Below are 26,444 nucleotides of genomic sequence, written 5' to 3'. Positions count from 1 at the left end.
AAATTTTTGTGAATTAGATTTGATACACACTAGATTCGGTAAGTAATTTTTACAAACCTAAGTAAAGTTCTTGTGATTTCAGAAGTGCTGAAAATCTAATGAAAATAGTGTCCCTTTTGCCACTGACATAATACAGACTTTGCAGTCTAGCATAAACATTTAATTTAGAAAATTATGTCCCTTATGTTAATAGAATTTTGTATTTTTCCTCACAAATGTAATTTGGTAGTCCAAAAAATAATGAAGACTTTTATAAGAGAACTGTTTGCCATATATTCTTGCGCAGAACTTCTTTAAGCCTATATTATGAGATCTATAATATGTTCAAAGCTGGTACGTAAGTTTAAGAATCATTCTAAATATATATGTAGTTATGTGCCATTTTGGTAGCTTGAAAAACATGTTGCAAACTTTCCTCTGTTGCTATTTTGGTTGCATTGTATGCTTAATTGTATTTCAACAAATAAAACTTTAATAGGCACAAAGTAGAGAATACCTTGGTGGATTGTGCAGCCATTGTGCACATTTCAGCAGAAGCTGTTGGGTAAATTGTTTACAGTGAGTCACTATTTCCTTGGAAACTTTCATTAAGACAAGTTAATGGGCTGCATTATTATTTGTGATGTGCTTGGTTAAGTATCAAAAGAGACATTAGTTTGACAATTCAATGCTTACAAGTGATTAAAAAATCACTTCTGATACTTTGACATCCTTTTGTGGAATGAGATGTAAGCAAGTAAAATGTTTTCAAGGTCTGTTTTTTCTTAACTCTCTTTGAAAGTGGAAGAGTGAGTATTTTGGCTGATAATTTTGAATCAGAGCATCTTTGTAGAACAGAGCCACAAAGACAAAAGAGAAGTTCATGAGTCTCCTATCCATTTAGCATGTGCTAAGTAAAAGCACTAGGTCTGGGGTATACTGAATGTCTGTGTATTGCTGCCATAAAAACCTTTAGCCTACAGAAGGGGTGTGTCAGGGTACGGCAGCTCCGAGACACAGTGCTGTATGTGCATGTGTGCTGGTAGGCAGTCTGGGCCATTTGGAACTTGCTTTAGGCTATTTTTGCAAATTTGATGTTTTAAAATATGTCCAAAATGAATATAGTATGACAATTTTAAGATCAATATTAAGAGCCAGGCTTTCATTTCTTTAATCTCTGTGCTGTAGCAAGTCCCTCTTTCCCTAACCAGTTTCTCACATGACTGCCATTCCAGGCTTCAGGCTGAAACAGACCTGCACTAAATTTCAGTCTCTTGCCAGTCTCCTGGATGTTGTTTTAATCTCCCCATTGCCTTATTCTGTCTTCCACTCTAGGAAGTTTATTTGCTTCCCAGTCTAAACCTTTCAGGTGGATTGAAGTCTATAGGGGACAATATTGAGATTCAGAATCAATTCTTCACTAGAATTACTTGGTGCTCCCAAAATTCTTCAGCAGATTCAGGGTAAAACTCCAGCTCATTCCCAGTAATGCTGGTCTGGAACATGGCTGGCTGTCATCACATCTTTGAAGAAATCAGTCATCAAATTCAATATAATTCAAAGTCCAGTATGATGATGGCTTCTTTAACTCCCTGAAACACTGCATGTTTCAACTCCTTAGTGCTGTCTATATCAGTATCTGAAGGACATGGTGGCATTTGACACCACTCTGCTTATCAGAGGATATATTTCACTGTGTGGAGAAGAGGGTGCAAGTTTATTTATGCATATTGTGTGACCAGTAGTCCCTGTATCCAGTATAGTATCATTTAGCTCTTCTCTCTTCTTCAAGTACTAAGGATTTTTCTTATTTTTATCTGCATAAACAGGGATCCATTCTCTCCTATAACAAACTTATATGTACCTCCATTAAAAAAATCCAAAACAACAAAACAAAGGGCAATAAAAAATCCCCAACAAAAATCAACCTGAAACAAAAAAAAACCCAAGGAAATTTTCTTTCCTACTATAATTCATTTTTGGCATTTATTACAGACATTCAGTTCTCACTCTGAAATATTTTTACTGCTCATCTTTCTGACAGTTAATGGTTTTGACTACAGCTTGTTCATGTTCTATTTTCTCACATAGTCCTCAGCTGTCTTTCCTTAGAAAGGAAAAGATGGATTTAAGATTGCCTTTTTCCTAGCATTACTGCTACTTTATTTTAATTGATAGCATGGGTACAACAGTGACTGTTGAAGCTTAGCATTGTATTGCTCTTCCACTTTGGTCTGCTGAGTAAGAGAAGTGTTTTTCATGACAACATTTCTGGTTTGAAGCTCTTATGGCAGAAATCCTGGGGAAGACACTTGTGCAGGCAGGAAGCCAACTGCTCCTTTTAGTTTTAACAGAGACATTAAAGCCTAAAAAGATGCTCTTTTGTTTTTGCATACATTGGCTTGTTTAAATTTTCTTAAGGCTTTAATTTGACTTTGTTTATGGATTTTATACTTCTTCAGTTCAGCCTGCGTATTTCCCACCAGTGTACCTGTTAGTACATGGCAAAAGGGAAGACGAACAGCTGGAACATGCACCAAGCCCTACCCATCTGCTTCAGTATGGCTAAAATAGCTTAAACTGCATTTGCACTCAGCTGTGTGCCAGCAGCACGTGTAGATAGATGTACCTGGGCTTACTGTAATTGAACTGTTCAGGTGAACAGCTGTGAAGCTGTTCATAATGCAGTCCTGGTGGTGGGCTGGGGCACTGCCCTGGCCAGTGGAGCCCTGCTTGTGTTACTGCATTCACACCAGCTCAGGTTGGTCTGCAGCTGGTACTCATGCATCTCACTGCAAGGCAGCAAAACAATCAAAGTTAAAGAAACCTTGTATATCTTGGTTGGACTGTATTATTTAGTGGCCAGAGGACATGGTGTGCTTCCAAAATAACATTCACATTTTCATTCTGCTGGAGTCCAGTACTGGCCAGTCCATCTCTTGCCTTGTAATCTGTTGTTTCACTCCTCAAATAAGATTTTCTGGAAATAGAAGTGTGGAGGAGGAAAATTCAGCAATGAAAACTGCAGATATTGACCAGAAAATCCTTTGTGCCATACCTCTATATGAGCCTTGACAGAATTTATGATACCACAGACCCTGGGGCAAGGTTCCTTGAAGAGCTCAGTAATAACATATTCTGTGGCATATATGGAAATAGAAGAATTCTGGGTTAATATGTTTAGAGTCATAGTTCTGAGTAGTGTTATTGGAAGAAGAGTGATAAAAATTAATGTCTTACATGGAATTAGGGTAAAGTTAACATGGTTGCTCACTTTTAGTGGGTACTTTTGCAGCAAGACTGAGTACAGCTGTCAAAACCTCAGCAAGATAAGAGCTGTGTTGCACTCTGACAATGTCTGATGAAATGGCTGAAGAGAAGTCACTGAATATCCTGAGTAGAGGCAGGAGCTGTCTTGGGGACTGACCTCTCTGGTTTTGGTTCAACTAAAGCTCCTCCTTAAGCACCTTTCCCTCCTTTTGAAAATCTAATATCTGCCTGACCTGCATGGTTTTGTAATTCAGATTTTGTGGTTTGCTGAATTAATTTTAACTCAGGTCAGTTAATTTCTCTGGTTTGTAACATGGTGGGTGAGGGTAGGGACGTAATTTTTTTTTTTCTGATGTTAGCACTGATTAGCAGTTTTATATAAATAGGGTCTGAGGCATCGCATCAGTACTTCTTACACTGGTTTAGTTGCAGAAGTTCACATATTGCAGAAGTAATGCTCTCATTTCAAACCATATGGTTCCATATAAATATGTAACTTGCTTAGCATACCTTGGAGTTATGTAACATTCCTACATGCCTTAAATGAGAGGTGCTGATGATGGGATTAGATGTGATCATAACTGAATTACTGTGGTGTGATAGTGTATTTAGGAGTTATTCCCCTTAGCCCTGAGTATGTTATTAAAATATAAAGCTGGTTTCAGAGGAAAAGAAAAATGCATGTCTGATAATTTCTTTCAGATGTTCCTTAGCTCCAGCACGTATCCTGAGATTCATGGTTATTTGTATGCAAAGGAGCAGGGGAAAAAATCATGGAAAAAATTGTACTTTCTTTTGAGAAGATCTGGCCTTTATTTTTCTACTAAAGGTACATCTAAGGTAAGGGAGAAAAAAAAAGCCAGAGAGCAAGAACTGTGAAGTCAGAGCACATATGTATGTATTTATCATTTATTGTAATAATAATAACCAAAATTTATAATGAAATAATTAAACTGATAGTGATAAAAAAGAAAAAATAATTCTAGTTATTATAGATAATCTAGAGAGTTATGAAGATAAAAAACTGGGAAGGTCTTGTCTTAGAAACTCTGGTTTCTTTTTCCCTGATAAATTTGCTTCATTCTGGTTGATATTTCTCATAACAGTACCCTGTTAAAATGAATTTTCAAATTCTAGTTAAATTTCTGAAGTATAAGTAGATGTTCTGAAAAATTGATATAGTACTTAATGATATAAAATAATTTTTACAGGATAACTTTGGGAATTCTCAAAATTTGTCACTGGACAGTTTTTCATTTTACATCAATTTTTGATAGTGGTACTTTAAGCCTTATCATATAAAACATTGGAGTTGAGAAACCTTTTACATAAACTACTCAAACCAATGTTTATTCATGTTTTGGATTTTCTGTAATTACCTGCCAAAGTTTTTATTGAGCTAGTTTGTATCCTTTGGCAAATTTATTTTGTTTGCTTCCTTGATATAATTAACTTAGTGGGTAGAGATAATGATTAGAAATGATACTGAGCAATATAACAGTATGTGGTTTTTCTGTTTATGAAGGTTTATTTTGTTTTGATGTTTGAAATGCATACTGCTCTCAAAACTTGCCTCCTACTCTAATTTCATTATTGCTTGAATCTAGGAAAGTTTTCTCAGAAATTATATAACTTGTAGTCTGGGTTGTTTTTCCCCTCTGGAAGAATAAACTCTAACTGATTTGATTTCTTTTTCCACTGCATTATGAAATGAATATTGAGTTTCCTCTTTTTAGATTTCATGATGTCATGGTTAAAAATTGCAGTTTATAAGACTGTATTTTGGAAGAGGATAGCTACTGTATTCTTCCAAGTTTCTTATCTGGAGAGGCTGGCTAAAAGTAGTCTAACTGTATTACATTACTTTTCTTTTTAGGAGCCAAGGCATCTGCAGTTTTTCTGTGAATTCAGCAATAGTGATATGTACATGTCTTTAACAGGCAAAAAGATTTCTGGAGCACCAACAAATTATGGATTCTGCTTTAAGGTACAAGCTTATTATTCTGATACATATTAAAGCGAGCCACAGTTTTTAGGTAAGCTTAACTTTCTTTAAGGCTTTTGTAAGCAATATTCAGCTGTCTATTATAAAATAGGAGAATTAGTGGCTTTTATTTCAACAGGTATTATCTTCAAGATATGCTTTTATGCTAAAAAAATGTGCTGTGGCCTTCTAGCCTAACAAATCAGGAGGAACCAGAGACCTGAAACAACTGTGTGCAGATGATGAACAAAGTAGGACCTGTTGGATGACAGCAATTAGGTTACTCAAGGTAATTTTTCTGTGTGGAGTTAACTTCTTGCTTAAGTGTGCTATGTGATATCTTGATGCTGTGAGTAGAGAGTTAACATCATTTTAGGTTCCTATGCAATAGCAGTAGCCATTTTGTACTTTGAAATTCTTTTCAATTCCAATAAGAAGAGAGAGACCAAATCCTGGAATCATTGTAAGGGACAGAATGATGCCTCAGTCCTGAAATAATTTAACATTAAGCATATACTTCTGTGTAACAATGTTGAATTCAGTGAGATTGTTTAGTAATGTTGAACAAAGCCGCAAGAATACAAAAGGGAACTTAAATGTTTATAAAATATGACTGTTTGTGACAAAATAGGAACAGGCCAGGTAGTGTATTAATTGGGTGCTATTTAATGCAAAGTATACACTTATAAAGGCAGCAGCAACAATGATGATGTACATTTCCTTAGCCTAACAGCTTTTGTCTCTGGTTTTTAATGGTAAAAAAAAAGTGTGTGCTATCTTTTTCATCTGGAAAAAAAACGTACTTGGCTTAGATTTATAATTTAAAATGCTAACCATGTTATTTTCTGGTTTTAGTATGGGATGCAGCTGTATCAGAATTACATGCAACCATATCAAGGTAGAAGTGGCTGCAGCCCTTTGAATATAACACCTATGGTATGTCCCACAGTAGCTCCATGCATAAATACATGTTTCTCCCATTGTGCTCTTTTCAAGTAACTTGTGTCATTTACACTACTGACCTGCTCCTTCAAAACCTTGCATGTGCCAATGCTTGCCAAAATATTTAGGGTACCAGGGTTGACTAGAGAGCTAATTAATTAATTTCCTGACTTAGAATAAATGAGTTAAAAAGCTTTATCTTTGTAAAATCTTCAGTATTTTGGGAGCTTGCTGGCTTATTACTGTTGAATGGAAAGATTTTGAAAACAATGCATTAAAAGAGAAGCGAAGTGTTTAAGGTTACACATGCTGCTGAAAAAGGTTGTAACAAATCTTTTTCTGTATGCTTCCTCTTTTAATTTTTTTAAAAAATATAAAATATTAAGTACTTGAGATGAATTTGAACTGGTATAATACTCACTGTACTCCGTGGGAAAACCAAATTTGGCAGATGGTCTGCCCTGTTTTGGAGAAAAAACAGCCTATACTAGCTACCATGTCCATTTTCTCAGTTGGGGAGTTGGGATTGGATGAGGTTGTCAGTTTCTTAATATCTTACGTTATCCCAGCTCTTTATGAGTCATTTGATTTCAGACTTTTTCATGGATGATTTATATCCCTTTTGTGGTTTTGGCTAAATTGGATAAAATTACTTATTGCCAAGATCTGTGACAATGATTTTATTGTGAATTTTTTTTAGCTTTTATTTTAGTTCTTGTTGATAAAATGCCTGAAAAATGCATTTGCTATCACAGGTATTCACAAAAGTAGTTTTCAGTGCTAATAAGCATGACTTATTAAGCATGTGCTTAATACGCTGTCTGTGCCTTAGTTTGTGTTATGTGAAGCTACTGCAATAGCCAGCTGCTGCTCTTATGGTGGATCAAGGAGCCACTACTGATTCTCTCCTCTTTCACTGTTGTGTGCATTTTTGTTCCCATAGCTTCTAACAGGCAGAATCTCTACCCACTGCAAACAATGGCACTGTTTTTCTACTCGTGTACAATTCATGAATAAAACAGCAAATTGAATAATCGTGGATTAAGTGCACACGCTAATGAACGTACTTCATAAGGAAGCCACTTCCACATTTCACATTCCTTAATTTCTCAGCCATGTCAGCTATAAAGAGTTCCCTCCACCCTGCTAGAGGCAAACATTTTCTCTTAATTTGCCTTTATTTTTTTACTTTTGCAAAGTTCTTTACAGGTTACAGTTACTCAGACCTTAGTCTACAGTGTCAAGAATTACAGTGAACTACAGAATTGTCATCTTCCATTTTTATTTATATTCATGCTTGTAACTAAGCAAAAAAACAAAAACAAAAAAAACCAACCCAAACCCCCCCCCACCACCAAAAAAAAAAAAAACAAAAACCCAGAAAACCAGAGCTGCTCTGGTTTTGGACTGGGAAGCTTTGCTAACTCTACAAGAAATCTGGGTCTCTTGTGTCCAGATGTTGCTTTAACTTGCTGAGTACTAGAATGCTCTTTTATTTATTTGATATTCCAATGCCTGCTAACATTTGAGCCATTACAATTCTTACAAAACCTGATCTTGTAAACCTTGGTTTCTGAGAAACATTTTGGTGATTTTTAGGACTGTTTTGTCAAACCTCAATGTTCTTATTCAGTTGTTACAAAATTGATCTTCACTGAGAGAAAAAAACAAGCATTTTTTTGTAACAGATGCTGCAGTTATTGAGTCTGTACTTAGAGTTAGAAAGGATGTATTAAAATAGAAGTTATACTCCATAGAAATTGCTGTTTTCAATGCTTAAATGTAGTAAACTGAGTGGAAATTTATATAGAAAACATATATAAATCTGACATATTTCTAATGAAATATTTTGAATATTTTTAATTGGATAATTATGATAATAATTTTGTATTTTACCTTTTTTTCCTGTTACTTGGGCATCTTAATAACAGTTTCCTGACTTGTTTTGACATGGAAAGGGCTAGTTATAGTTAAAAATATAAATAGAGTTTATGGTAAAGTGATGTATTTGTCATCCATTGCAGTAATGCAAAAAGATGGTCTGTCCTGTCAGACTGTAAAATTGAGCTTTGCAGCAGCACGCTGGAATTATAAATGCTCCCTAGGGTAAAATGGGTTTGGCTTTGATGAGAAACACTGCCAATACTTGAAATATCACTTATAAAACATAATGTTTTCTCAGAAGCTCGCTTTTAAATGATGAATCTTGTAAAAAGTGAGCAAACTAAATTTATTTTTCTTTGTTGCAGAGAAGCATTTCAGAAAATTCTTTAGTAGCCATGGATTTCTCAGGACACAGAAGCAGAATTATAGAAAATCCCACAGAAGCCCTTTCAGTTGCAGTTGAAGAAGGATTAGCATGGCGGGTATAAATACCTTTGATTTATCAGAATAGTGAATAGTATTTTCTGGTTTGATTTTTTTTTTTGTTTTTTTTTTTTTTTTTTTTTTTGTTTCTCGGTTTGGCGTTTTTTAACAAAAGAGTTTTGAAGTCACATTTTTGCTTCTCTCTCATACAGAGGAGAGGGTGTCTCCGACTCAACTCACATGGTAGTCCTATTGCCATGTCTAACATGGGTATGTGTGAGTTAATTCCTTGCCAGAGAAATGCAATAACTGGTTCTTTCAATAAAGGGAAAATGTTTTTTCACTGATTTTTTTTCTACAGCTATACACAGATCTCAGTCATGGTTTCATCATAAAATCTCTAGAGAAGAGGCTCAGAGACTTATTTTGCAGCATGGACTTGCAGATGGGTAAGTTAATTCTTTACATAACTTCTCTGAAACATGTTTCTAGCCAACAACTCCTATTTTATTGTGCCTCTTACTGGGAGGAGGTGGAGCAAGGAGTTTGCACTTGCCTATAGCAGTAAAAGTTCTTTTATATATAACTATCTGGGGATCAGTTGGTTCCTGTTTTATATCATTTGGAAACCATGAAATGGTGATCTAAGACTTCGATTCTGTCACTGAGCGATTACTGATGTCCATTCCAAGCCAAGCACTAGGGCTGTGTCTTTGCACAGGATTCTCTGGAGCTGTCGGCCTTGGCACCAGTCTTTTGTGTCTCTATTAGTGATGAAAGAGTGAAAGAAAGCCTGAAAACATTACTCTGAGATGAACTGTGCTGGGACAGACATTGAAACAAAAGTATGCTTTTTTTCCTCATGAATTGACTAAAAATTTTGTCATACTTTAATAAACAATAAATATTAGGATAAGACTTTAATTTTTAAAAATATTTCTTTTAAATATTAATTTTAAAAATGACAAAGCAAGTAGGTATTTTATGTTCACATCCTCCTGCTTTCCATTCCTGCAATTATATCCTTAGTTCTGTATTACATGTAAACTTGGGCCTCCTTCATTCAGTGAGTAATTCCATTTAAAAAATCCCAGTTTCTCTGAGTCTGTTTCCAGTTAGGTACCTGCATCATAAGATTGCTGATTAAATTCCTTCAGTTTTAGATTAAGTATGTTGTAATATTTTTTCTACATCTATAGAAAGGACTTCAGGAAAAAAAAAAGTGAAGGGAAGGAAAGAGAGACAAACCCAGCACAGGGATGGTTAATTGGACTTCCACTTTTTTTTTTTTTTTTAATTTATGGGGTCTTGTTTTTAAGCTTGGCTTATCGTCTTGAAGATGGTGCTCTGCATTTATTTTTGGATTTGTTAGACGAGTGGGACAGGATATGGGGATGAATCCAACATGTATCCCTGAACAGGATGTCAGTCTAGGCCTGATGCATCTTCCAGTGTATTTCTTACAGACACACTGAAATGACATAGTGAATACCTTGCTAGCATTGGTTTAGTACAGTGTTGATTCTGTTATATTCTTGGAGCCATTCATAGCTGTGCAGTGGGATTTTGAGGAGGATGATACTTTTGTGTGGACTATGTAGAATTAATTAGAACACTGGTAGTAGGAGTGCTCATATGCTTTTAGATACATATTCAGGAGTTACAGTGAAGTAATAAACACATGACTTCATGTGACATCATTTTGATGAGCCAAAAGCATGAATTATCACCAGAAATATATCAATTTTTAATGGGAAAAATAAGACTTTAGTTTCTGGGAGTGAGGGCAGAGAAAATAATCCGTAAGGTGATCCCAAGCAAGGAGTTCTCATGCATATATGACAAGGGAGTTGGGCTCTGTAATACCGTATGTACCAACAAATATTTTTTCCATGATGGCTTTTAGAAGATAAAGAAGCAGTTACATAAACTAACTGCAGTAGATTTAGTATTTGGATAATCCAATAACAAAATTAGGGACAGCAACAATCTTAAGGCATGTTATGAAAGAAGAAAGTGTTCGGATCTGGTGTTAAATCAATTTTCTTGCAAAGGTTCACGTGGTTATATTGTAGATTTTGTATTTTACTCCCTAAAGTATATTTGAAGACTTTTCAGTGATAAATGGTTGCTGGGATTGCAAACTGATCAGCATCCAGTTGATGCAAGGGATAAGAGCATTACCAAAAGGCCCATGGAAAGACCAGTTCATCGTTCAGAGAAGTTCATGAGGGAGAAGTTGGCTGAGGTCATCCATAATGTCTAAAAAGCTCTTTCCAGCTAACATTTCTGAGATTCTGTGAACTACAGCCCTTTCTTCATAATAAAAGTTATTTGACAACTAAAGTAGGTCTATTGTGCTTATGTTAGAAAATAATGATCTTTTTATCAGAAGGGAAGAAATGTTCTTTATATATGTGATAAAACAAGGAAAGAAGTAAGAAAATGTACTTTAAAAGAACTGATGAATGAGAACCAATGAAAGTGATTACATTGTGTATCATTTAACGTGGATCCTAGTAGCTGGGTGTAGCGAACCCATTTTGGTTCTCTGCAAAGTGGCACATTCCTACAGTGTCATTTCGCTGAATAAAATGAAGTGCCAGTCATTGATGACAAAGATATAAAATATGGAAGTGGTGCACAGGATCCGAGGTGCTGCCGAGAGCGGAGCTGCGCTCCCGCGGGTGGGAGCCCGCTAGGTGGTGGGAGCGAGCCGGGCTGAGCCGAGCTGAGCCGAGTTGAGCCGGGCTGAGCCGAGCGAGCCGGGCTGAGCCGAGCTGAGCCGAGCGAGCCGAGCTGAGCCGAGCGAGCCGGGCTGAGCCAGGCTGAGCCGGGCTGAGCCGAGCGAGCCGGGCTGAGCCGAGCGAGCTGGGCTGAGCCGAGCTGAGCCGAGAGAGCCGGGCAGAGCCGGGCTGAGCCGAGCCTGCGCTGTCCTGGCTGCGCTGCTAAAGGGGCTGTGGGCTGGGCTGCACAGGCGTTTGCACAGAAATGGTGATGAGTATGGACTCCACATGTAGTGATTCCAGGAATTTTCGTACTGTGTATAATAGAACGCTTAAAAACGTTGAGAATTAAATTAGCACTTTGAATCCAGGCTGGAAGTCAGTGAAAATGCACTGCCAAACTTTGGGATTAGGTGGTCACTAGTCTTGCTTGATTGAAACCTGCAAGTCCATTTTGCCCATTTCTTTTCTGTCCTGAAAGAGAAGCATGCTTGCCAGTGGCTGTCTCTCCTTTTCCTTCTTTGGTACATTGGTCAGCTATATCTATTCCAGACCTGCACATACAAGCAATTCAGACTGTCCACTCCAAAGCTATCAGGCTCTTCCCTGTCTTCCAAACTGTTCTCTGTCAATATTCCAAACCAGGTGATTCAATTAAAACTGTCTCATGCTGGTAATCATCCTTCGTTTTTACCAAATGATTCTACCAGGACTATGGCAAAGTTGAGTTTGTCTATGTTCTGGTTGGAATAAGTTATCAGTGAATTTTAGTTGCAGTGGTACTGTTGGCCATTCAGAGTGTAATGATCATTCCATAAAGCAAGCAGAGTGTAGCTCTGTCTTTTTAGGAATTTTTCTGCTGTGCAGAAATGAGAGTGCATTTATGAGGATTGGCCAGATGTGAAAAACATTCTGGTGTGCCTTGCATTACCTTTTCTGTAAAATTACTCTTGAACTACCTTTTGAATTTTACTTATAATGCTTGTGATTTAGAAAATTCAAGTTTTCTCTAGTCAGAGTCCAAAGAAAAATTTCCTTCAAAGCACAAACTTTGAGGGTGCTTTTCTGTCTGAAGAAATGTATTGTAATTCTATGCAGTGTAAAAACTAACGCCTACAGTGTCATTTATTCTGAGAATGCATGTTTTTCACATAATAGACAAGGTGAAGAAGAACTTAAGAGAAAGTATTCCCAGTGACACATTTGCAAAGAAATACTGATTAAAAACCTAACTTACATAATTGATATTATTTATGCTTTTCACTAATACTTGCTGTAATGAATTTAGAACAGTTTTAACTGGATGTTTATAAAAGAATTTCAAATGTTCTTACTTTGAAATTTTTTGATCTCTTTTAGGGTATTCCTGGTACGTGATAGCCAAAGTAATCCCAAAACATTTGTATTGTCACTGAGTCATGGATTAAAAATAAAACATTTTCAAATTTTACCAGTAAGTAAGTTTTTTTCAGTTTATATATGGAACTGTAAAACCAAAAAAATTAATAACTCTGGTAGAATATGGATGGATTTTTTTTCTTCTTTTGTTGTTTTATGGGAGATGTAAACAATCATACCTGTACCACTAAATATAATTAGCATTCTTTAGTAGAGTTGAACATTTTTGAGCTTTGCTGTCTGATTTGTTCTAAAGCTTGGCTAGTATTATGAAATCCTAAAAAATCTCTTGAAAAACTAAACAAATCTCTTTCAGCTGGAATAGAAGCAACCCTGATGGCATGAAAATAATGTATTAATAGAGTTCATGTTTCCTTTTACTTTTCAGTATGTACACAATTTCTAAGTTGTCTGTTTTGGACTGCCTCCACTGTGTGTCCATATCTCACTGAGCCTTCTGTTAAGGATAGGTTCAATATTTGTAGTCAGACATATTTTGTTGACCTCTCTTGTTACTGTGGTATATTCATATACAGGTCTTCTTCAGGGAAAAAAAAAAAAAAAAGTCATTATCTAGTCAAGCTACTTTATAGGTAAGCTGGAAGTTACTAAGCTGAAATAATATTTCTGTTAGTTTTCATTGAACATAGTGTCCAGTTATCCTGTCAGAATTGTTAGCCATCCCCATTGCTTGTGGTTTATGTGGATTCCTTTACATGCTGCATCTCTGAGTTGATAAGTACTTGAGCATTTTGTGTTTTGGCTACAGATGCTTGACATAACAGAGCAGACCCAGAGCTTTTTTATCTCTCTTTACAAGAACCTTTCTTCTAGATCACATAATACTTTAGCCTCCATGTATCTTCCTGCTGATTTTCTAGCAGATTCTGCTGTTGCTCAGTATAAATTAGTCAAGTGGCACTATTTTTTTTTGTCTTCGTCTGTTGATTCTCTTTGATCATTCACCAAATTTATGTATGCCTTACCTAGGGCTTGTAGCTGATATCCTCTACTGAAAAAAAGTTCATGTAGGATAAAACTGAAGCATTATTTGAGAGGAGGAAAGAAGATGATCAGTTTAGCTATAAGAATTGTCCAGGATTTTGTTGTGTTTATGTAAGAATATGGAGGATTAATTAATCCAAAAATGATAATTATGCACTGGATACCATGGGATCATCAATATATAATCCTTGATAAGAATCCTGGGTGTACGATCTCTGTGTATCCAATGACTCTTGCAGTATTTACTTTGATATAATTGTGTGGTTTAGAAAACCTTCTAAACCCCATACAAAGAGTGTATGATTCTAGTTTATTGGGATGTCCTTTAACTCTCAAATTTAAGAGACCCCTTTCTGTATCAGAAAACAGACCCTCACTTCTCTAAGTGTAGGTGTAGCAGGATGCTGCAGTTATCTTCAGTTTCCTCTGAGATGGATGATTATGTTCATCCCTTCATAAGAATGTTCTAAAACCTTGCTCTCCTGTTGTGGGATCTTTGGTGGAACCAGGAATTCTTAGTTTTGATATAGTTGTCTGCACACTTGGGTCACATTTCCCATCATCGAGAAGACCTTTATCACTTCATTGCAAAACTTACTTGAAGGAAATGTTTTTGAATTGTTTTTTAAGTAAAGCCATTTCTCCTATGATAGTAGACTGAAAAAAATAAATCGTGATGAGAACAGCTTAATCCAGAGAGAATATGTCAGCATGGAAGCTGTTGTCCCCCAAATATTGGCATCTTTCAGTTCCTTTCTGTCAGTTTCTGGTTGCATTCAGTACCCTAATTTCATTCTCAATACCCTGACATAAACGTGATCTGTTTTTACTAGAACGGTGCTTAAAATATTTTCAAAAATTATTCTTTAAGGGAGGAAGGGTTTTGGTTCCAGTTGCTGCTAATCTAAATGAAGTGATCATTTTCTAAGAAACAAGGCATTTTGTATTACTGTAGTAAATTCATAGCTTATTAGTTGAAGATCAAGGTTACCTCTTTGAATTGCAAATTCTACTGTTCTAAACTCTTACCTGTATCCAGCCATTATAACAGCAAACTTTCTTACTAAATGTAATTTACATAGCCTTTTTAAAAGGTAAAAACTACTCAATCTCTAAATGAGTTATTTTTCTCTTGTATTTTAGGTTGCTTCAGGTTATGCTGCACTTAAAAATGTCTCTTTTTAGATAGGGTTTGCAGTCTGCTAGTTCATGCCTCACCCATGTAAACAGGTGCCTTGTGTTAACATTGGCAACCTGTGCAACAGGTATTGCAGGTGGGTAGTTGAGAATTGATTGTAAAAAGTTCAGAAGGAAAGCTTTGGGATACATTTGGGATCCTGTACTTTGAAAATTGGGGAGCTTTTTAGTTTAAAGGTATTTTTCAGCCTTTACACTTTGAGCTGATGCAAGTTCACTTCAATGGATTCTATCCTGAAATTTCATTGATATGAAAGATGAAGAATTGATACACAGTTCTGGGACTGTCTTTTGCTAATAACCGTTTTCTCATAACAGCCTTCTTAGCTTGCAGAAGATGCTAGGTTCTTGAGCAACAGAATTTTGATATGAGTTTTTACTTTGCAAAATATTGATAGCTTTAGAATTAGCAATCTGTCTGGTATTCATTTCAAGGTTTGGAATTAACTTGTTAGGAGGATAACAGACATTTGAATTGTTAACTCTCCTTGCCTGCAGTGTGTTGGCAGGAAAATTGCATGTATAAAGGAAGTCCAATGAATGATAATCCATTTTCAGGTTTTTGGCTGGAGCACAGGAGTTCACACATTCTCACATTGGTAATTCTTTAACTAGGGGAGTTTGACCTGGTTTGACCAAAGTCTGAGAATAAAGAAATTACAAACTACTTCCAGTCATGGTAGAAAGGGGTAGAATAACCAGGAGTCATAAGCAGTTCAACAGCTGCTTCAGATAAAACTTCTTAATTACAGGTAAGACAGCAAATTATATCTTCTCCCTTCCCCTGTATTCAAGTAGGGTAGTTGCATCTTTCCCTAGCACACCATCTGCTGCTTCATGCTAGACCTACTTCGGGATCCTTTATTCACTACTCTTTCAATCTTGTAAAGTATATTTTTTCCCTTTTCTTTTAAAAGATAGTTTGAATAGATTTTTTCACCCTCTTTTTACATGAAAACAAATTAGTCACTTCTTCACTAATCCTCTAGATACTAGACATCTCAGCAGTAGAGGAACTAAATCAAGAAATTATATGGTCAGCAGTGCAATGCAAATTGTGCAAGAGGTAACATTCAGTAACTTATGAGAGGGACATAGTGATTGCAAATTTTTAGGCATCTAAAAGTTAAAAGGACTCTTTCAAGGTATCTGTTGAAGTTTCTTCTTTCTCCTCTGTATCTGTCCTAATACATATTTGGAGCTGCAGCAATTCTTCCTCCTACAACAAAGAGCTACTAGAGCAAGCACGTCACTCTTGTGCTGGGCAGTGTCTTGTGTAGCTAATGCTACCCAGCACACCACTGCACTGCACTGCGCTGCACTGCACTGATATGTAGCCTCATCACATCTTATAAAAGTGATAGAAAATCATGCAAGTAAGTGGAGGAAAGGTTTAAATCTATCTATCTATGAGTAACTTCAAACTTAGTTACTTCATGTTGCTCTGTAAGAACTTGGGGTTGGTATTAACCTCAGCTATCATTCCAAAGCAAAGGCATGAAGTAGTATTGTTAGTGCAGAAGGAGTATTCCTATACTTATTTAACTTATTTAACTGTTCTTTCCTTTTAGGTGTGTACTTGAACTCAAATAATACATTGTTTTCCTACTGGTCTTTTTTTTTAATCTTAAAATCTTTTCTTTGATTTTAATGATGTGTAAATGATCGCTGTATTTTTTCTGCTCTCAGTAGTAGTTGTAAGGTTATGAATATGTTGGTCTGTAAGAGCACTTCTCAAACAAGTATTCCAGTCAGAAAAAAAAAAAAAGTATCAAGAGAGGATTTTATTGAATCTTGTTTTTCCATTTTTACAGTTGGAAGATGATGGGAAGCTGTTCTATACCCTTGATGATGGTCATACCAGATTTACTGATCTCATCCAGCTAGTGGAATTCTACCAACTTAATAAAGGAGTACTGCCTTGCAAGTTAAAACACTATTGTGCACGGATTGCTCTATAACCAAAGCATTTGTTGTTTCATCAGAGGGAAAGGAAGATACTAGTATACTTTTTCCCCCAAAGGCAATTTGTATAGCAAAAAGGGTGTGTTTGGGGGGTAACCCATTACATTGTAAAGATTCTATGTTTAAGCTGAAAAAAAAATAATTATATTCTATGTAGATAAGAACTTTGCTTTGTGATTGTCACAGCAAAATTAACTTTACAGTTTTGAAAAGCCATTCTTTCCTATGTAATTCTTTAGTGTTGTCTTGGACTTTCTGGGTTTTCTTTTCAACTGAAAACAGTTTTGAAGAATATTGTGTAACTCCTGCAAAAATATAAATGAAGGAAGATCTTTGTTCTAAGGTTTAAAATTAACTTTTTTCTCTATAAATGTTTCTCATAATTTCTGTTCATCACATAAAAAAAATAACATTTACTGTGGCAAGGATCAGAAGCTGAACTGCACATTTTATTTGTAAATAAAATAAATAAATATTTTGCACTATATTTTTGAATGCTGCTTTGAGGATTATCATATCCAAAAAATGAAAAATCATTAAAACCACTTATAACTGCTCAGTTGTATTGAGTTGTGCTATTCTTGTTGTAGTATTTTAAAGGATTTTTTTCTCTGATCTAATGACTAAATCTACATCTTCATACAGAGCTGGACTGTCACTTACTTGGCTGTGAAATGTATAAACGTGCATAATTATTATGGAGTGCATAATGTGGTTTAGTGTATACCTATTATCTCTGACACAGAGAGGCAGAAAGACCTGTTAAGTACTGTGGATCTTTGCACAGTTGAGGAAGGAATCAATTTCAATTGCCCTTAAAAATAAAAGGAATGTTATAATAGTTGTAAATTATCAATAATTTACAATACTTACAAATAAAGGTAAATCCAGTGGACTTTGCTGAAAACCTCAGGAAAGTGTATTTGTAGTCAGTTCCTAGATTATTTTATTATTTATTATAAAATAAAAATGTCAATTTAGCTACCAGTAAACAATCTTTACAGATTACCAAGTATTTAACATTCCAGCTAAAAGGAACTGTACCGGCAGACTAAGTCAAATTTTGAACCACAGCATTAGAACTAATTTTGGTATTTGTGTTTCTGCTGTATCCTTGGACAAAAACTCGAGTGGAATGGGGACCTGGGAAGGAGGCATCCCTATCCTGATGCTTTGCTGTCCAAGAGATTTGATCTTGTTGTGGGGATTCAGGACACTGTCCTGGGTATCTTTATGAGGGGTAAAGGCTGGAGTAAAAGCAGTGTTTGAAGATGGGCTGTCACACTGAATCCAGCTCCCCCTTCCTGTGCTTGCTTGAGGCCCGTGGCTGCCGGGCGTAGCAGCTGCTGTGCTGCAGGAGGAGGTGGGAGAAGGTAGAGAGGCCTGGGTGGGAGATGGAGCCGGTGGCCCCGAGGCGCAGCGTGCGGGATGTGGCAGCTGACAGGGTCATGGGCATGGGAGCATTAGAACAGTGTGGTAACTGTAGCCTGTGGTTTTGTTATTGTGTGTCTCTGGAAGGCAAGCATAATAACATAATACTGTGATACTTAATTTACCGACTTGATCCACACATCACTGACCTTTTCCTCTGGTATGCAAATGCAGTTTTTAAAGCTCATTAAAAAAGCAACTCTTCCTAATGTGTACCAAAGATGCAACATATGTGGTGCCTAAGCTCATTACATTAGGAAAGCTTTGTAAAAATCTTTACAGTCTAATAAATTTAACTCTAAAACCTCAAACATAATTTCAAATTGTACTTAAAAAATAATTTTAATTAAAACCTCTTTGGTTTGGTTGAATAATGTGATTACTTCTCACGTGGTTTTATTTCAGATGTTGGCATAGAATAAGGAGAAACATTCTTTGCATCCCTTTTTATAATCATCTCTTGACAAATGTCTGTGTCTATTGTAGTCCATTTCCACTTGGACATGTGAAAGCTTTGGTGTAATTTTTATTTGTATTTATGTATGCATGCTTGGCAGAGAAGCCAACTGCTCAATGAGTGAGTACCTCACCTTGGGACCTATGAGAAAAGAAAAGAATGTAGGGATTATGTCACATGGTGGAGAGACATCAACTATCAAGAAGCTTTGCCTGCTTTTACAGGTTCTGTTTCACAAGTGAAAAAAAAATCACAATTGAAAAAAACCGAAAAAAACCAAAGCAAAACCAAAATAATAATAATAAAAAACCCCAAGTAAAATAAAGTATTGCTTAATGAGCATGGGATTTGAACATTTGAGCTGTCAAGTATTCAAAACTTTCTTATATTGCAAGGCATTTCCTCCTGCATTTTGACAGCTCTCTTAATTAAAATCTAAACTGAAATTTTACTGGGAATACATAAGATCTTTTGTATGATGTGTATACCTTTTGTGGACTCTGTTGTTGTTTGTGACATGCCAGAAAAAAACAAACCAGTGAAACTAATAAAATCTAGTTTGCTGTTTAAATGACTTCACAGGCTACCTCCTTGTTTAAATATTACTCAAGAAACAAACATGAAGGAGGTAGTCTCAATGTGTAAATGAAAACAAAAACCAAAAAAAAAAAACCCACCACCCATCAAAAGTAAAATATTCTGATATCCCAGACTTCTTCCAGATACACTAAATAGTACAAGTGGTTGATAGATGACTTTCAAGATCCTTGCTTGCCACCAGTCAGAACAAAACAGCAAGGAATTTCTGTGAGATCAGCCAGGATATGTCTGACCATAAAGTTCTTCGGGGGTGTAGGCATTGCTATTTAGACAGAATTTCAGTGTGTTAATTGTCACTTCTAATTAGGAATACTACACTTTGGTGCCCACCTTCACAAAGAGAATTGGCTAATCAGGAGCTGTTAACAGCTCAGGAAGAAATCAGTACTATTTTGGGCAAGCCAGTCTATCTGTCTCCAACATTTGCTTCTCTACAAAATGTGGACAGTTTTGTATCTGTCTCACAGAATGTTTATAGACTGCTTTTTAAGGAAATGCAAAACCCCCAAAAAACCAACAAACAACAAAACAATAGAAACTGGTGTTATTTGCAGAAGGTTTTTTAATATTTAAATTATACGTTCTTACCTTTCTTTACTTGATGCCAAAACACCTAGATATGAAGCAAAGTATTTGAAAAACTCTTCATGTTTTCTTCAGGTTTAAAATTTTATGCTTCTCTGTTTATGTGTAGTGCACTGCCAGGAAGAGAGAAGTGAGCTTGCCATGTAGAGGAACCGAAAGCAGTGTAAGTGCACAAGCCTTGCTGTCTGGTGTAATTAGCCCTGCAGGGGTATGCTCTGTGAGATGTGAGCTAGTGCAGAGATTGTGCTAAAGCTCAGCATTGTATTTGTTGGCATGCCCTTTGTGCCTTAGTTTCCAATCTAAAAATCTTCTTGGCTCAAAGGAGATTAAAAGTTAATTCACTGCTGTTTCATAACGTGTATACATACATGGACAGAATTAAGGTTGCAGGGGCAGCATTAAGTGACATTTTTAAACTTCTGAGTGTTTTTACTTAACAATCTTATTAAGTCACTTGAATTTTTTGAAATATAGTGAGTCTTCGAGTCATCCAACTAAATGTTTTGAAGGAGAGCTTTAGCCCATTAAATAAAAGAGGATTATGTATGTAACTAACTACAAGTGGGATCTTGCAAGGATAATTGAATTTCTGTCAAATGTTGTCTGTTACATCCTGGTTTAAGAATTGTAGCATTTTGTGCTTCCCTGGGGGTAGAATTATTCCATAGTGGACTTGTAGTCTCTCATTTAAAGTTAAAATTATCTTATTTTAAGAGAATAGCCTTTTTTGTTGTTGTTTAAAAGCTACTCATCTTCATCTAAACTGAAGCCATTCACTCATCAATTAGTTTTGACTGTTGAAACTTATTTATTAGCTGTGGCTTGCAAATCAATCTAGCATTTTTCTGTAAGAAATCTTACACATAATTTTTGTTACTTTTATTTAATTAGTTTAGAAAAAGACAAAGCAATTTACAGCTTACATCAGCATTTCTGTTTGATTAGAAAAATAATTATTTTTACGACTGTTCTGGTATTTCAGAGTACTATTCTAGTGCTCACACTGTAATGCATTCCATTTCTAATTTCAACTTTTTAGCTGAAATCATCGAAGATAGGACATTACTTGAATATACTTGCAAGCTTTCAGAGGTTAAACACTTATGGTCTATGCATAATCAATGTGTATGGTCGTGCAATTAATGTTAACTTTAATGAAATGCATGAATATTTAAAACTTAATGAATCTGACTTTACAGTATGCTTTACAGCCTGGCTCACATATGTGAACAGTATTGACTGTTGGCCTCTGGATGTCAGCAGTGTATCACGAAATTCCTGCAATCAGCCACTGTTTTCATGCTTCCTCCCAGAAATATCTGTGACTTGTGGTCTCTGCACACCTCCAGAACACCCAGTGCTTTTTCCTCTTATAAATTATTCACTTACTCTGTACCAATTAGTTCTACCAGTTGCTAGGTTTGTTATCAAGTTAAGCTTCAAGACAAGAACCTGAACTCAATGAGTGATTAAAAATTTATTAGCAGAGATGATTAAATATGCAGATAGTCTGTGAAGCTTGTTCTTGAAACCATTATATTACCTTTTTAATACTAATGATTTGTATAATTAATTTTATAAAAGCCTGAAAGTCTTTTAAAAAAATTCAGAGTAGGACATAAAAGGGAAGAGATTAAATGCTGAGGAGGCAGTGAAACTGAGCATTAAAACAGCTCATTCACATATATAGGCAATAAAGTGATTTCCTTACAGGAATATTTTGTGGTTTTTCTTCCCCTCTGCTAAGTTGATTATTTTATTAATCTTTTAAGCAATTTGGGAAAACTCTTATCAACTAGTGAATCATATTTTCAAAATAGAACTTGATGTGATGAACACTGATAATACAGACAATTCCCCAAAACTTTACAATTAAAATTCTGTCAGGATGCATCTCCTACAGCATTTAAGCACATGTTGTATTGAGGCATGAGAGGAGGCCCAGGGCTTCCTCGGGACGGACGGACAGACGGAAGGAAGGAAGGAAGGAAGGAAGGAAGGAAGGAAGGGGGGCATTAATGCCGCAGGTGCCCCGGGCAGCGCGGGCGAGGCTCCCGGGCAGGGGTGGCCCTCGCTGCGGTCCTGGGGTGGAGCTGGCCAGGGCCCGCTGGGAGAGGAGCAGCCTGGTGCTGTGGAACCTGCAGGGCTGCCTCAGGAGGTGGGCTTCTCCTCCTTTCCATGGGGGAAGGAAAACAAATTTCTTTACTGCCCCTTAAGGGAGTAGCTGGAGCAGAAGTCAGTCCTGAGGCCAGGCTTCTTGCCTTCCATGTTCCTGAGAGAAGCGAGCCCTCAGGGCAGTAGCTGTGGCTGTGGGGAGCTGATGCCAGCCCAGGCTGCTGACACGGCGCAGCTTTTGGCACCTGCTGGTACGTGCAGTGGGGTGTGGGTTGGTTTGTAGCGCCTCTGTGAGAGGGTTCAGGAGGCAACGAGACCTGCCCACACACTGGGAGCTGAAGCGTGCCGGGGGCGTGAGGGAGGCTTTGGGGTGAGCTGTGAGCTGCCATTCCAGCGGGCGGGCAGCAAACTCAGCATTCTGCAGCAGGGAGAGCCCAAGTTCTGTGTGCTCTCCCTCTCCTTCCAGCTCTGCCTGGTACAGGGCCACCAAAGCCCACAGCTGATGGCCCCAGGCACACCGCAGGAGTGAGGTGCTGTGCAGGAGGCCTGAAGGAAGGCAAAGGCTTGTCCCAGCTTCTCCTGGCGAGCCTGGACAAGGGCCATGGGAGCAGCCCAGCCCCCTGCAACACCAGAACTGCCCCTCAGCGATGCTGATGAGCCCCACCAGCTGGAAACTAGTCAGAGTTAATGAGTTGCCCTTAAAAAATGTTTGTGAGCAGGGCTTGAGCAGTAGGTGTCTGCTGGGTTGAGGCTGCTATGAAAAGTGAGTGAAATTGTTTGTTTTTTTTTTTTTTTTACAGTTGCAGCTTTAGGGTGAGAAGGGAAAATAATGAGTGGAGGTTGTCATGCCTCTGTTGTGTTGCCCCTTTTTGTTTCTTTCTCTTTTTTTTATTAAGTAGGGTGCCTTTATTCTCAAGTGCTAAGCTCTGTGTAGCAGTACTTGGGCCTTAGTTCCATGAAGTGTAGTTTGTGTTTCCAGCCCTTGCTGTAGAAGGCAGCAGAACTACAGCACAGCCTTTACTAGAGCGAGACCCAAGAGTAGTGTTTGCATTGCTGTCCCTACTGAGCTTGCATGGCTAGGAGCTCACTGGGGAGGATAAGTCTAAGTAAAAATGATTGTTTGGGTAACACAGAAGGTGTTCCTCTGCTGGTGAGAAATTATGACTGTGATCTGGGCACTCCCTCAGCAGAAGGCAGTCTTTGGGAAGCATTTCTGCAGCACTCCTGGAGATGCATTTTACTTGGGTGTCCTTGCTTTGAGCTAACTCAAAACACCACTTTTGACAAAGGTACTTCTGCTTCCCCTTCTACTGTACCAGTCACCTGCCTGGGGATAGGGGAGGAGCAGATGAAAAAGCATTAGATAGACTAAGAATGTTGCTAGAACAACGTTGAGAACATATTGACTGAGGTGCTTCCTGCTTTTCTCCTTGTGGCTGAAGCTGAACAAAGAATGAGCACTGAGTTCCCCATTCCTGAATATGACATAGAATGCTATGTTGCTGTGTGAGGTCATGAGTTTAGATTGGTTTTTAATGTCAGTGAAAACTTTCTAAAATAAAATCCTTAAAATGCGGGGAATGAAATATATTATTTTAAATCCCTTTATAATGCTGGAGAAAAAACACATGAAGCTTTCATAGTTTGTGAGATTGTTTTATTTTGATGTGGTAATTTTTTAACAAAAAAACTTGTTCTGCTAGATAGTGTGGAAGTTTGCAATTGCCAAATCTGCAGCCTATGCTAAATGTTCAAGTTCTGGGAAATAACTCATGGAAAAATATATTCTGATGATGGATGTGAGGTCAACTATGCAAACTAAAATATTTTTTCCCCAGCTATATGTTATAGGCCTGTGGTGCTCAGACCATATGTATAGCTAGTTATTTTTAGGCATTTAAGGAGAATGTAAAGGAGGTGATATGTGTAGGAGGATGGAAGGGTACTGAGAGAATTTTAAGAGATGCTAACACTTGGAACAACAATAGATATGCTATTGGAGTGATTTTTCCTAACCTGTACACATCACGTCTGGAGGGGTTTGCTTCTGTACTAAACAATTAGAAGTCCTCATTTTTTAAATGGTGCATGTACATCTTTGTGTGATGTGCATAATGCTATGGATTTCTGTATGCTTAAGATAATGTGTGTAAGTGTTGGCAGGATCAGAGTCAAAGATGTCAAAAATAACTTGGAGGGCTTGTGGAAATTTACAAAGTGTAATAAGGTGATACTTCAATTGGTGCTGAAGTGGAAATTGTAGCTGATATTATGTTTAATGATGGACTCTGGTCACTGGGTTCACTGTGACTGAACAATATCCATCTCTATTTTTGAAGTAAATGTAGAGCAGTATATGAAGTTGAACTAAAAGTTAAGAATGTTTCTCTTTTGCATTGATATTGCTCTTTATGCTCATTATCCCACATTGTGTGTGCATAAGAAAGAGAAGCACTCAAAACCCCCAACCAAACCTCCCTCATGATGGCCCTGAGCATCCCATAAGGAAAGAATTTGCAGTAGGAATCTATATTTGAAGTGGCCTTGGCCTTGTGAAAGTGTAAGATATGTGACACTTTTAAAGAAAAAGTTCCCCATTCCTCATCACTCTGAAGGAATGATCTAATTGTTTCTGTTGCTTTGCTAGAAATAAAACTAACAAGCTGATTCAGAGTACCAGCAGTACAGGTGGGGCTTAAAAGTATTTTCCCACGGAAAAGAGGTACAGATCAATTGTATTACCTCTTGGTGAAGATAATGGGAGTTTGCAACAAACAAATTCTAGATGGTTCTGTGGTGAAGTGAAACGCTTATTTGTGTACAGGAATCTGTGCTCCACTTCTGCTTCTACTTCCACTTGAAATAAGGCCATATCACTCAGCATGGATTTGGAAACACAGGGAAGAAGGAATATGCTTTTGCCATTACATTTATCTAAGGAGCTGCAAAAATGTTAACTATTGATGTTCTTCTCAACTTTCAAATTATGTTTTCTTGTGTATATAATTATTTCTAAATATATTTTTATTAGCTGTAGAAATTAATTTCTCAAGTATTTTTATCATTTATCTTCCTGGATATTTTTCATTTGAAAAGAGTTTGTTTTCTGAACAAATTTCTGATGTAATCTGGAAGCAGCATTTGTTCTGTAGTTGCTTAATCTAGTGCTGAAAGCATGATATTTAATGGATTAACACATGTTTACTATTCAGGATGTTTTTAAAGTTGCAACAGTAGGAGAAATGTGTATTTGATCTAATGCAGACTCTTCACAAATAAGTGTGACAATGGAGAAATTCTGCTATGTTAGGTTATACAGACCAAAAAAAAAAAAAATCCATTTTGAGGTAACTAACCATCTTTATAGTGGAGTGGTTTGCCTATATAGTATATCAGAGTGGTTGTGGGGAGTACAAGAGAAGAAAAACTAAACAAATAGGGGTCTCCCAAAGAAGCGAACAGTGATGATAGATCTGGGGAAAACAATCTCCAAGTAAAAGCTAGAGAGCTATGGCTGTTTAGCCAAATTATCTGTAGCAGTTTGAATCCTGAAAAGGAGAAAAATTAATGACAATGTTAAATGGAATACATTAGAGAAGAACAACTACTTCAGCTGCTTGGGGCAGGGGAGGAGTCTTAATCTATTTGACCCATAATTGAGACATTGTTGAAGGGATGTGTATGAACCTGAAATCCACTCTGCCAGTGGCTTGTGGAGACTCATGGAGCAATTCTGAATTAGTGAAGCACTGGTATTTTTACTGGATAATTCTCAATCATCACTCAGCAGCCTGATGTTGTTGGGGAGGTTTTGTTCTGAGGGGGTTGTGTGGAATATCTGAATCTAAACATCTTATGCTCTGCCTAACAGAGACAGTATAAACTGGAGACAGGTGGAAAGATGGTGAGACAGAAGTGAGGTGTACATATTGTATGGGTTACAATTGCAAGGCCTGAGCAAAGATAAAGAGGCTAGTAAGAAGTCTTCTGTTTACTCATTTGGCATCATTTGGTGTGATAGTATGTAATTGTAATTAAAATGCAGCTATCTTGTGACTCTATTCTGGCTAAAGATACGGATCTATGCTTGTTAGGAGTTAGCTTTGACAATTGTTACTTGAAAGTTTTATTGGAAGCTGACTTCAAAGTGTTGAAGTATTTGAATGTGCTGTCAAGTTTACTTTTAAACTTTGCTGTGGTATCTCTGCTGAAGAGTAGCTTAGATATTTAAAAAAAAGTAGAAAGGTGGAAACCACATATGTAAGCATGTTAACTTTTTATTAAAATAAATCATTCCAGGAGACCTCATTAAGCCAGGACAATATTCTAAAAGTGAATATACATGTTGACAGCTACACCCATAAATTTGAAAACTGCAAACATGTTCAGCATAAAAGCCATTTTTGAGAAAAAGCTGTTGCTCTGCCCTTGTACTAATTTAAGAATTGTTCATTCATTCTGATTTTTATAGTTTCTTTTCACA

General features: G+C 36.9%; 1 protein-coding gene across 5 annotated transcripts in view; it reads left to right on the top strand.

The window, feature by feature from the left end:
- Nucleotides 1–17,332, top strand: part of GRB14 (growth factor receptor bound protein 14) — a 56,081-nt gene extending 38,749 nt beyond the window's left edge. For 4 of the 5 annotated variants that reach the window (XM_021528607.4, XM_085584330.1, XM_085584331.1 and 1 more), the window contains 9 exons: nucleotides 3,952–4,089; nucleotides 5,126–5,236; nucleotides 5,427–5,522; nucleotides 6,089–6,169; nucleotides 8,425–8,541; nucleotides 8,695–8,752; nucleotides 8,844–8,931; nucleotides 12,568–12,661; nucleotides 16,623–17,332. In XM_021528607.4, coding sequence (XP_021384282.4) covers nucleotides 3,952–4,089; nucleotides 5,126–5,236; nucleotides 5,427–5,522; nucleotides 6,089–6,169; nucleotides 8,425–8,541; nucleotides 8,695–8,752; nucleotides 8,844–8,931; nucleotides 12,568–12,661; nucleotides 16,623–16,769 — 930 coding nt within the window. In that variant the 3' untranslated portion in view covers nucleotides 16,770–17,332. Of the gene's footprint in view, nucleotides 1–3,951; nucleotides 4,090–5,125; nucleotides 5,237–5,426; nucleotides 5,523–6,088; nucleotides 6,170–8,424; nucleotides 8,542–8,694; nucleotides 8,753–8,843; nucleotides 8,932–12,567; nucleotides 12,662–15,423; nucleotides 15,561–16,622 lie in introns of all 5 variants that reach the window. The other variant, XR_014956529.1, reaches the window with a different exon arrangement.
- The last annotated feature ends 9,112 nt before the right edge of the window (nucleotides 17,333–26,444 follow it).

Source organism: Lonchura striata, chromosome 7 (assembly GCF_050655825.1).
Source record: "Lonchura striata isolate lonStrDom1 chromosome 7, ASM5065582v1, whole genome shotgun sequence".
NCBI lineage: Eukaryota > Metazoa > Chordata > Aves > Passeriformes > Estrildidae > Lonchura > Lonchura striata.
This window is presented reverse-complemented; position numbering and strand designations above follow the sequence as displayed.